A 13547-nucleotide genomic window follows, 5' to 3' on the forward strand; every position below is an offset into this window, starting at 1 on the left:
CATATATAAACCTTGCCACAAGTGTTAAAAGATGAAACGTAGGCACCATGTACTTGTACAACATGTATTTTAGTTCCTATGATGTGCATAGATACAGTTTCGTATGTAAGTCTTCGTCAGAATAATTACCAACATCGAAGTCCAGTCCACGATACACCCTATCCTTTCTTTGCTGAACTGGCATCATGAAAGCAGTGTTAGTCATGAACGCCATTTGGGAGTTAACCACACTGTTAAAAAGTTAGCGGCGGTCCTTAGGTGTGTTAACGTAACGTCACGTTAACAGCCTGTTAAAAGTTAACAGAGTTTTGAACAAAAAGATAACCCTCTGTTATTAGGCAACAGTCGGTTAAATGTACTTAACGGCTGGTTAAAAGATAACCGAGTTTTGAACAACTCTTGCCCAGAAATATAACAAGAGTAAGCCGTACATGGTAGTTTGTCTTATTACTTAGTTACACATCACCACTAAACAATCAGATGCTACATCAGTCATCTTACACTGTTGTTCTTTCCTAGATAGTTCATCACTTTCTGGAACTGTGACCGGCTGTCAACGTTAGGTCGAAGTTCACAAACGTTGATGTAATTCCCACGCCAGTACACTTCCCCGTTCTTCCTCAAGCTGCTCAGCTGGCCGAAGTACTTGCTCTGAGCGAGCGGCAAGCTGCACTTCTTTGTCACATTCAGGGTGGTACCTCTGGAAAAGGATAGATTTACAAATAATGTAATTTTCTGACTAAAATTGATATTTTATACTAATCCTAACTCATGCTAATTATGCTTGTCTTCCTTCCACAACTTGTCAGATTTCTTCCAAAACTTCTGACATTTTCGTGTGGATTTAGATATACTAATATTCCATTAGTTATCTATTACAACTCTATCTCTTGATGCGTGAATCAAGTGGAGATGCGACCCTTCTTCATGTACAAGTATGTCCTATACAAGTACAGGGTCTATCACTATATGAATTATGTCACCAAATCAGCCATGGTAGTAGCTTGGTAAAGATACTAGCATCTTTACTGACATGTTTATTGAAAGAATGATTGATATGAAGAAGTCATTTCTGTTTTCATTGATACAACAGCTTAAAAACTGCCACTTAAATATATCACAAAAAAACTTTGGTTCGGTTGTGGGTTTAATCAATTGAAGCTTTACTTGCAATCTATAGTCTAAAGAATGATCAATTATGAAAGGGGCACTTGATCAAGCCATACATTCATAGAAATTATAACTCAGTTCACAGTTCTAACAGCATGGATGAATATCGTATGCTTAAACATCATAACCTCCGAAACATTTAGTTGTTACAAACTGTGTCACAAGACAGTCTTCAGCTTCAGGCAGCCGAAACTGCACAGTAAACTTTTAATGCATTATTTTTCTTTTGACAATTCACTCAAAGAATATGATACCAAAAGATTATTTCAGTATAACCTTTTTGCACTAACTGCACAAAACCATGTTCCTTTTGCGTGTTGATCATGCAAAATAACACAGAACGCTGATGTTACTTTGTTGTCATGGAGACAGAAACTCACAGTTTGACAGGTTTGATGCAGGCTGCTGTAGAGAACATCTCCACTTTGCAGGTGAACAGCCCCTTGACACTGAGACGTCCGCTCCATGTGGCGTACTCCTCATCTGACGACTCCCGGTACGGCGACGAGGATGACGGAGGTCTCGAGGTAGGGCTGATGTAGGCAGGGGGGACTTGTCAGCTTAGGGCTGAATACCTTAGGGCTTGACAACTTGGGGCTACAATGGAAACAGAGCACTTTGAAGATGATTACAGCCCGATAGTTCGGGGACGTAAACACAAGATCAAGTCAGAAGTGGTAGAAAAATCTATAGGGATCTCGATGACCTCATACAGAGGATATTTTTGGGTACAATTTCAGGCAATTAATCAGTATTTGATGATAATTAGGTTTGCATTGCCATGCAGAAATGCTCCAAGTTGGTTCACTTTCTCGGTTTGCTTTCAAATCAGGATTAATGACACACTGCTTCAGAAGTTTCTACAATTAACGAGCTTTACTGTTTCTGAAGTTTTGCTTGTACCTTGTGGCAGTATTGGGGATCACTTGGTGGAGGGAATTCGGCTCTTTACAAATGGTGGGATCATATATAATCTGATCTTACATGTCAAACACCCTAATCTGATTGGACCTGGCTGTTTTGATAAACATTTGTGCAACCTGCTATCAAGGGGTATAAATGACTTATTTTGCAACCCACTCTTACTCTTGGGACAACAAACGAAACATCACTTTTTTCAAAATTGCAACATTCAGAATGTCAATGTCATTGATAGAAAAATACCTTCCCCTGTGATATGAGTAATAAATATAAGGCTACTTATATAGGGCTGAACTCCACGCTGCCTGGACACGTGGCTCTAGGTGCACACAACACAATGGACATTGTACCACGGATAATTCAAGCTGCACTCGGGGCGCTCAAAGGTTAATAGCATGACTTATTCCACAAGGTACCCATTCACTGCTGGGTGAACAGAGGCAAATTTGGACAAACTGACGTGCTTAAGATGAGACCACATGTGTCACATTGTGCGTACTTCATTGTGGGGCAGGACGCAAGTCCTAGAAACGGTCTGGAGTCAAGCTGAGTTGGACTCATTCTTTTGCTTCATCAGCTGTGTCCTAGGTCATACAGTACAAACCTTTATGGGATGTTTTTCTGTGACTTGCAGTTTAATATTGTGAACAGTTATTAATGTTTCACAGTTATGGGGACGTTTCACAGTTATTATGGTGAGAGGATTAAACAATATTTTGAATTTGAATTGCCAAACTTTAGTTCTTATATCCATGTTAAAAAACACAAGCAGTTGCCATCACAGCAATTCGTTGCAACCTTGGGGCATATAGTTTGATGTAGCTCGAGCCATCAGGTGTACATCATAGGGTACACCAGGTGTATAACCCTCGTAATACGGACACAACTCATAATGTTGTTCAATGGCACAGTAACAGTTTGGTGTAAAGGACGCCAACCTGCAACAATCCAAGGTTAAACAAACCTGACAATTGGGACTTCTATGGGCTTTATCTTCTTGACATCATCCTTGTAGTTGAAGGACATGACTGCGAAGGGACAGATGTGGCGTGGCCGCTGCTCCACCGTCAGGTCTCCGTATTCATACAAGTACAGCTGGAAACACCACCACACATCAACTGACGTAACTCACAGCAGAGCTCTACACGAGGTGTATTTTATTAAAGTAAGTAACCATGCATACCCAATTATGTGTTCCTTGCAAACAAATATGCTCGAGAAATTAAAGCAACAAGAAGACAAAGTCATCAATATTCCCCGCAATGGCAAAATAGTCTTCATGATTATGTCTACGAGTTATGATTATGTCAAATATTTAGGTGTGTATATAGAAAAGTGGAAGGAGAGTATTGAAAGGTTTTTAAAGTTCTGCTCCAGAAAGGAGCACTATCACCAATTTCAGGCTAAGTCAAACTTGTTGCCATGGAAACGCCAAAAATATTTTATTCAGAATTCCAAAACTACCAAAAGGCACCAGTACACTACCAGATCTATCTATGTGCCAAGTTTGGTGAAGAAATAGTTAACAGTTTTAGAGTTCAGCTCCGGAAAAGAGCACTACCACAATTTCAGGCTAAGTGAAACTTGTTGCCATGGAAACGCCAAAAATATTTTATTCAGAATTCCAAAACTACCAAAAGCCACCAGTACACCACCAGATCTATCTATGTGCCAAGTTTGGTGAAGACATATTGAACGGTTCTAGAGTTATGCTCCGGAAAAGAGCACAACCACCAATTTCAGTCTAAGTCGAACTTGTTGCCATGGAAATGTCAAAAATATTTTATTCAGAATTCCAAAACTACCCAAAGGCACCAGTACACCACCAGATCTATCTATGTGCCAAGTTTGGTGAAGGAATAGTGAACAGTTTTAGAGTTCTGCTCCGGAAAAGAGCACTACCACAATTTCAGTCTAAGTCAAACTTGTTGCCATGGAAACGCCAAAAATATTTTATTCAGAATTCCAAAACTACCAAAAGGCACCAGTACACTACCAGATCTATCTATGTGCCAAGTTTGGTGAAGAAATATTGAACGGTTTTAGAGTTCTGCTCCGGAAAAGAGCACTACCACCAATTTCAGTCTAAGTCAAACTTGTTGCCATGGAAACGCCAAAAATATTTTATTCAGAATTCCAAAACTACCAAAAGGCACCAGTACACCACCAGATCTATCTATGTGCCAAGTTTGGTGAAAACATATTGAACGGTTCTAGAGTTATGCTCCGGAAAAGAGCACAACCACCAATTTCAGTCTAAGTCGAACTTGTTGCCATGGAAATGCCAAAAATCTTTTATTCAGAATTCCAAAACTAGCAAAAGGCACCAGTACACCACCAGATCTATCTATGTGCCAAGTTTGGTGAAGAAACATTGAAGGGTTCTAGAGTTATGCTCCGGAAAAGACAAATGTGCACGGACGGACGGACAGAGTCCATTTTAATACCCCCCGGAAAACGCTTTGAGGGGGATAACAACAATAGAATACTCTGTGTAATGAACCCCACATATCCTGTGACTTCAGTACCTGTATTTCTTTAGATCTGTGTTTACTGGTGGAATGCAGGTATCTCACATACACAAACTCGGCTCAGATAAATAATGCACTATGTCTCACTTATCATTGATTTTATGTGGTGCTGCTGCAGCCAGTCAGTGACTTAACATTTAATGTCACATCAGTTTTACTTCAACAGTATACCGATGGTGCTGAGTTTATTCAACTTGTATTTGGTTTGGTTGTAGTTTAACGCTGTACTCAGCAATATTACAGCTATATGGCGGCAGTCTGGACCAGACAATCCAGTGATCAACAGCAAGAGCATCGATCTGCCCAACTGAGATACGATGACGTGTCAACGAGTGACCACCCAATCCTGTTTGTTAACCCGGATCTTCACGGGTCCCAAGAACAAATACAATACAGTCAATGGCATTCAAGCTGAACTAAACATAAAACTGTGTACTTGTAGATGTAAAAATACCCCAAAGGGAAGTGAAATATTGACTATATTATGAAAACATATTGAATACACAAATAACACTCAATACTAATTGTGAATGACAACTTATTGACTCAGGGAAAGAAACCTTTCAAAATTTTCCACTAGTCCACAGGACCAGTGAGTGGACAATAATTAGTGGTCCTGTTTGTACCTCACTGGTCTAAAATAACATTCGTTGAGTTACTTAACTATCAATACAAAATTCACTAGCCACCAGGACTACTGAAAACTTATCATGGGCCTGATGAATTTTCACTAGGCAGGGACCACAGGATCAGCGTAAATTTCGCACACAGTTGACTTCATGGCTGACAAAGTGATCAGGAGCCATGACACGTGCATCACTGGGAATGGAATGCCAACATTTGTGTGGCTACAGTACATTATGGGATACAGGTTGGAGTACTGTCAAACCAAAATCCAATGGAAAAGAAAAGAAACTAGGTCAATATCCTAAACCATTGTTTGTTGAGATTATATTACTGATACAAGTCATCCATGTCTGCATTGTGTAACTGATCGGTCACTGAATAATTTAAACCTGTTGGGTCTATCTAATCTAACTGAAAGATAGCATTACAAAGAAGTCCATAACTGCTTTCAATGTGGGCAAGTGAGTAAGTGAGAATATGTTTTTATTTCTAGAAATATTACAGAGGTCACATCAGACACTGGCTTCAGATACTGTATCCCTACGGAATCAAACCTAGGACTCGGGTCAGATGAGTGAACATGTTCAACAATAAGGCTACCCCACAGACCCTATGATGTTGGAACAATGCATGCATGAACTTTCAAAATAATTTACAATAATTTCAGCAAAATCATGTGTGATCTACCAAATCCCTGTTATTTACACCAATAACTAGTATATTACATTTATTTAAGCCTGCAAAATGAACATTAGTTGATAAAGGATAAACATTAATGTCACCTTACCATGTCTCATTCAAAGTCAGATTTGTCGAAGCATGACAATTCTGTACCAACATAGCAATCAGTTGTACACTTATAGTTATTGGTGTTAAAGGGTGTTGTATATCAAAATCTGCAACTAAAATACCACAATATTAGAAGAGATCAAAGTAGTTTAATATAAAATTTATTCAGCCATTGTGTCATACTTTCTTGTGTTACATAATTTTTGTTTTTAACTGAATCACTGGTATTTCAGGAGGAAACATGCATCGAGTTTACTCCAATATCCAGCTTAGTTTTTCTCAAATCTCACATTCATAATGACAAAGTTTGCCACCCATCCTTGTTGCATCATATGAAATCACAGAATGGATACGATGTAGTTTTTGACAGAACAAAATGCACACGTAATTTTTAGTAACATACAACAGTGGGTTGGTGTTTTTGTGTTGTAAAGTGATTCAGATGTTCATACAATATTAGTGAAAGCGGTAGTGTTTGCATTAGTGAAGTTTTATTGTATCAAACTGACATTTCAAAAATTCATTTTGATCCATGTTGTAGTATGAGCTTCTCTTATAATCAAGAGCTGATAACAAATGTGTTTATGGTTATTTTCAGCCATTATCAATAAACAAAGCAGCAAGAACAGCTGGGGGTGCTAGATATAGCCCTTAATTTAGTACTTAATAGCTTGTATAATTGGTTGGTATGTTGTTTAACACCGCACCTAGCAATCCTACAGCTATATGGCAGTGGTCTGTAAATAATCAAGTCTGGACCAGACAATCCAGTGATCAACAGCATGAGCATCGATATATACAATTGGGATAAGATGACATGTGTCAACCAAGTCAGCAAGCCTGACCACCCGATCCCGTTAGGTGCCTCTTACGACAAGCATGGGTTACTGAAGACCTATTCTTACCTGCATCTTCGCAGGTCTGGATATTTGGTGTGAAAAGCAGTGGTGCAATCACTGTGCAACCTCACCACCCAAAATGTAGGATGACTGACTCACCTGTGATGTTTCAAACAGCTGTGTGAGAGTGACTGTATTCCCATCTTGCGGATTTGCCTTGGAAACGTGACACTCGTGGTTGGGAGTAGGTTCTAAGTAGGGCATACCGCGGTTCTCAAACACTGGCTTCACGTGACCCTGTCACAGAACACAACAGAGGTACAGATAAGCTGCGTATCTGCGTAAATTACGCAAATATTTACATGAAAACTCAATTCTTATTAAGTCTGTTGCGTGCAAGTACGCTTGACTTTTTGTAAATACTCAGTAGATTTGATCTTACAAGCGTACACACAAAAATGTCCAATCATAGCTTGCGTCCTGGTGCATAGATAAGATAACTGAGGTATATTCAGAGGTTCTATTTCAGCACATGAACTTGGCAACTTTCTTCCTTATCGTGTCTCATATTACAGATCCAATATAAATAACATTTAAACTTTATTATATTTTTATAATTAATGGGGAAATGGCAAAATACCGAATTGAGTTTTAGTGAGGTTGGTACAATATATTTGGTTACTCAAAGGAAAATTCGGATACCCAATTGAGATGAACACAAGCGAGTAAATAACTCAATGACCCCAAAAGTTATCTGTAGCTCTGACACAATGATAATGGCAAGACATCACAATAGTAGTAGTAGAACTATCATGACAAAACGTTTCTAAGTTAAATTTTTTAAATAGCTGTAATTCTAAAAAAAGAAATCCTCATTATCTCTCTTTTAGATCATGCAGGTGGTCCCTAAATTTGAAAACAATCAAACTAACAGTTTTCCGGTTCTTGGTTGAACAAAAACGTCTCCGCATGGGCAGACAGACAGATTTCCTAGGTATTACTATGTTAGATCGAAGTATTATAAGTTCCAATGGTATATGTAATTACTTGGCGTATTTATTGCATATTGGTCATTAGGTGATGAATATCAGTTATAACATCACAAGTAACACACATAAATTTTTACTGTATGTCCTCTGCAGATCAATACCAAGTTCAAACATGAACCAGAATTCCCTTCCGGACAAAATACAATGTAGAGCCTATATACGGAAAGGTGGATTTGACAATATCAACCACCAAAAGTTATGACTTACCTTCATCACTTTAAACATGATGATAATCCCCTTGCTGCGGACAGGGATGGATGTGGGACGTAGCACATCTGCATGCTTGCTCAACTGCACACCTATATAGAAACAGTAGCGGGGACGACAGGATGTAATAGAAATACCAGACAAGCACAAATGAAGGTTCCTTCCAAAAAAAATTGTTGGGTCTCCTGGACCAAACAAGTCAATTTGGTTTGGTTATTGCTTAACACTTCACTCAGCAATATTCCAGTTATATGGCAGTGATCTGAAAATAATTGAGACTGGACCAGACAGTAGTAGTCTCTTTCGACACGCATGGGTTGCTGAAGACCAATTCTAACCCCGATCTTCACGGTTTCATGTTCAGTGGATGCTGATATTTGACTATTGATAGATGATCCTAGCTGTCCAAAATAAAGGTTTCAATTGTTGAGCCTTGTGTTAGTCCCTGACAGTGTGAAGAAACAATATTCTGTTATGAAAGAGAATGAGTAGTGATGGGAAACTAACCAAATATATAAACAATGGCTTGAGAACTTTGTATTAGAAATACATGTATACAATTACATTTAACCTAATTACATTTAGTATTAACACCCGTTATTCATATTGGGAGTTCCTAGTTTTCTTTGGGTGTTATGACATTTCATGTATATTTGTTTGCAATGAACAAAAGTTAGTGGGGTTATGGTAAACTTAGTTTGTGCACTACGTAACGATGTATCTTATCTGGGACCGTGGTAACTGACATCGTCAGTGGGCGTTGTTTATAGCAGTAGTCCTAATGTACACACAATAGCCACAGTAATGGAAGCTTGTAGAGAACCAAATGACATGCTGCCGGGGAACTGCCTGACTACAACTTAGCCGTCTCTAACTACAAGCATGGTATACAGGAGACCCACTGACAATGTTAAATGCTACCATATCAGTGCAGACCATATAAGACTGGATATCAATTACACATGTACTCCTAAACGTGATCTCAACTGATACGTGTTCACAATGATAAAAATAGATAAACTATTGATTTTGTTGATTATGTATAAGCTGTGATAAACCCGTGCTTGCTAACAAAAGCAATTATACAGGATATGGGACTAAGACCAATACCTAAACATACACACCTGTGCAACAAAATATTACCTAATAAATATTCATCAATGCCATCATATGAGAGCAACCTACCCATGTCTGGGTCTCCCAAACAGGATGTAGTGAGATTTCCTATCTTCACCCCGTCCTTGCATATTGTCTCCACCTGCAGCAGAAACAGATATGCTAGAATATTTAGCTGAAACTCTTACTAGCAAACAAGTGAAACAAATATCCCAAATAGCATAATGAAAATAGGTAAACATCATCGACATATCAAGGTCAGGTAAATCTGTGTGTCAGGTAAATCTGTATGTCAGCATCATTGCCAGAGTATTAAAATATTCATAGGCATGTACAAAAATGATTAAAAAAGTAGATTCAGAGATTTATCTCATATACCGTTGAGGATATAAGGTACAGCTGTACAGAAGGAAATTTGCCAAAACAAACACCCTGCAGTGTCTGTCAGCAAGGTCTCAGCATCCACCTGTCTCACCACACACAGTTCGCAGCAATTAATATGGATATTGTTGACTGGCATTTTGAGTAAAATAATAAACTAGATAAACATGAGACGAACGTATGTCCACAAATTATTCTTAGTCTGATAAGATAATTTTACTTCATAAAACATCATGCTATAAACATTAACAATAATTGTATCACTGTCCCTGTAATCAACAGTCACTCTATTTTCCAGCTGAAGCTCTCTGAAAAACAAACTATTAACATGCCCATAAAGCAATTGGTATCACATGCCTATTGCCAACCGTAATTTCTACTAGCCTCAGGCCTCGGGGAGCAGTAATTTCCATCACTCGTTTTACTTACTCAAGAAATACATACCTCTGCCTCACTCTCCACAAGGAGGAATGCATAGCTATCAGCAACATCTCTGTCTGAGTATCCTGCTTGTTTCAGCTCTCGACGTTTCTCCAGATACTGAAATACAAACAAATTATGCTTTAAAACAATAGAGTACTGTACTTCATCTGAATACACACTGACCAGCCCTCCACTGGGGACCACACTGGATGAATTGACTGACATATTATTAAACACGATTACCTCATGTCTAAACCTCTAAAGTCTATGAGGGGTGGTGGGGTAGCCTAGGCCAAAAAAAAAAATAAATGTTATGGTTCCGATTTCCTACATTTCAGAACTAGGGTAGGTAGGTAGGGTTTGTTTTTTTGCAAAATATTTTTACATTACTCATGTGTCAGAAAATAAATTTAATTTATTATGTGGTGAGTAAAAAGTGTTAGGCTCGGCGGGAATATTTAGGGTCGGTTAGGAAATCGGAACCACAAGCTTTTTTTTTTTAGGCCCTAGTGGTCAAAGTCTCACTTGTCACGCCGAAGGCTAAGGTTCAATTGCCCACAGGGGTACAATGTGTGAAGCCCATTTCTAGTGTTCCCTACTGCGATATTGCTGGAATATTGCTAAAAGCAGCGTAAAACTAAACTCACTCACTGACTCTAAAGTCTATAGGTGAGTGAGTTTAGTATTACGCCGCACTCAGCAATATTCCAGCTATATGGCGGCTCTAAAGTAAGGCTGTGCAATATAACCGGTTTACCGGTATTTACCGGTTCAGTCATCAAAAAGATACGTATTGCGATACGCTGATTGAAAACCGGTATTTTGACATGCGTTAGGAAAACTTTGTAACACATGGAAATCTTCGGATATATCCGTTTTTTCACACCGGAAGTCATGCGATTGTTGTAAAATGGTGACACCCAACAACGAACAAATACTAGGACAAAGGTTTAAGCATAGCAGCATTTGGGTTGAAAAAGTTCACGGTTTCTATTTTGTCATGATTAAATGTTGTTATTAAAGCTCAATCAAGCATTGTGAATTTGTCGTGTTTTTGCTTTATAATAAAGCATTAACGCGATTATGAGTCATTTTTTGTTAAAAGAGACTTTATGCAATATATTGCAATACATATCGCAATATATGATTTCGCATTGCAATATATCGCAATATGAAAATTCTCTGCAATACCCAGCCCTACTCTAAAGTCTATGGTGAGTGAATGTATTATGAAATTAATGAGAGCAGTTTTCCAGCCATATTGTAGAGGCATATATTTGTAGTAAGATCAATGCCACACACCATACCTATATACCCGTGAAGATCTTTATTAAAATTGGTCTTCAGCAACCTATGCTTGTTGTAAGAGGCGACCAACAGCATTGGGTGGTCAGGTTCGCTGACCTGGTTGACACATGTCATTGTTACCTAAAAAAACATCCCTTGCTGATGAGATCTTATAATTCTTGGTGTACAAAAAACCGAGTTATTATTCATACGGTATCGTTTGCAATCAAAGTTCTATGACAGTGCGACCTGCAGGTTTGTTATTCATTCACTAGCAGCAGTACTTATCTGGATGGTAGGGGGACTAATGATTTCAAAAACAAAATACAATTGACAATAATGAACATGCAATTAATTAGTACAGCAACTGTACTGCCCTTGATCGTGTACTGCCATTGTAAAACCCTATGTTTTGCGAACCTAGTTAATTTTACAACAGCATGGATTTCTGGCTTAATTTGTTTCAGTCCTGAAGCCAACATGCAACATTTATTAACGTTTATTACACACATTCTGTATATCTTTATGAGTTAATTTTGGTTATCTGAAACAGGTGTTGTGTAACCAACCAAGGTTATTCAATGATAGTGACGTCATAATGCTCAACTTTCTGTTGCCACCTCGATATTTTAAACTAACAATATAACTCCATTCAAGCAGTTTTTGACAAAAAATGTCAACCAAACAAAACAGTAGGATAATTGTGAAGAAAGGCGGTTCCAGCTCAGAGTTGGCCAGGAAACAGGAAACACTTTGTGTGTGATACAAATAGCACCCACTTGATCTGACTGGCTATTGTTCCAGGAAGAACAAGGAACCAACCACACATGTGAATATTACATGCTCGTTCCTGTAACGAACACATACAGAGTGGTCCTCCATAATCCTAGTCGAGAGTACTGGCATATATATGTACATGTTTGGTGCAAAGTATTCAGGAAGTAACACAGCTATTATAACTGCTTCATTTGCCAGAATGAAAAGAGATTCAGAATACAGTAAGGAGTGAGTGAATTTAGTTTTACGCAGCACTCAGCAATATTCCAGCTATATGTCGGCAGTCTGTAAATAATTGAGTATGGACCAGACAATCCAGTGATCAACAGCATGAGCATCCATCTATGCAATTTGGATGTGATGACACGTGTCAACCAAGTCAGCGAGCCTGACCACCCAATCCCGTTAGTCGCCTCTTACGACAAGCATGGTTACTGAAGAGGAAGGAAGAAGGTGGAAAAGGAAAAAGGAGAAAGAGGAGGAGGAAGGAAGGAGTGAGAATAGTCCTATGGTATTTCAACCATTGGCAACTATTACAGACATAGACATTTTACTAGCAGAAAAACACTTTTAATATCTAAACGCTCACCTTCATTCAGTGAGATAACATACAAGGGTGAACAAGTCCAAAATGTGGTGCATAAGCAAGGCTACAACCAACAACTGGATGTAAATAGGTTGTATCAAGCTTCCAAGTTAACTTTTTAAATATTTGTGAAGTATCATTTTATACATGCAGACTAACAAATAATTACCATCTTTTTATGTGACATCTTAAATTCGAGTCAAATTTGTGTAAAATTGAATATTTATTTTATTTTTGCTAGTGAACAAACAAATATCATTTTCTCCCTAATCATGCTAATAGTACATTAAAAGATTCAACAGTAACATCCTATGTACGCCAAATGTTACGTCATCAGAATAGACAATATCTGAATTGGGAATATGTCTTTCTATCACGTAAGGAAAAGACTGTTGACTGAAATGGGCTATATTTCAGTGTCTTGTAGTCACGTTTCACATTCACCAGGTACATCATGTCTGTTGCGAGATAACCAGAATGTATAATCCACAGCTGTTATTGATCTCATAATTAAAAACTCAACACACACAAAACAAATATATTTATATGACAATATCAGTAATTGAATAAGTGGGTTTTGTGTCCTGTTAGATTTAATATTTTTTTCAATCTGCAATCTCAAAAAAATTAAGGCAAATTGAAAATTGATTGAAAACAGCTGTTCGACTGAGTGGAGGTTAATGCGTGTGCTGTGTCACCTGACTTTATGTACTTCATGCTAGCAATTTATTTTACTCATCAGAAACAGCCTGCTTTAGTAGTGGCCAAGGCTAAAAGACGTGTTGTTCACACTCGGAGACTAGTTTTCTCCCATGCAAGAATGAACATAATGACATTTTTTTAA

General features: G+C 38.2%; 1 protein-coding gene across 1 annotated transcript in view; it reads right to left on the reverse strand.

Annotated features, from left to right (window-relative positions):
- Positions 1–578: 578 nt before the first annotated feature.
- Positions 579–13547, reverse strand: part of LOC124269229 (protein TASOR-like) — a 31853-nt gene continuing 18884 nt past the window's right edge. Inside the window, exons 3-9 of the mRNA XM_046704245.1 lie at positions 10075–10170; positions 9319–9391; positions 8134–8225; positions 7037–7174; positions 3056–3186; positions 1551–1767; positions 579–700 (exon numbers count right to left, since the gene is read on the reverse strand). Coding sequence (XP_046560201.1) covers positions 1650–1767; positions 3056–3186; positions 7037–7174; positions 8134–8225; positions 9319–9391; positions 10075–10170 — 648 coding nt within the window. The 3' untranslated portion in view covers positions 579–700; positions 1551–1649. The remainder of the gene's footprint in view (positions 701–1550; positions 1768–3055; positions 3187–7036; positions 7175–8133; positions 8226–9318; positions 9392–10074; positions 10171–13547) is intronic.

Source organism: Haliotis rubra, unplaced genomic scaffold (genome assembly GCF_003918875.1).
Source record: "Haliotis rubra isolate DU_JTF1 unplaced genomic scaffold, ASM391887v1 Scf143, whole genome shotgun sequence".
Taxonomy (NCBI): domain Eukaryota; kingdom Metazoa; phylum Mollusca; class Gastropoda; order Lepetellida; family Haliotidae; genus Haliotis; species Haliotis rubra.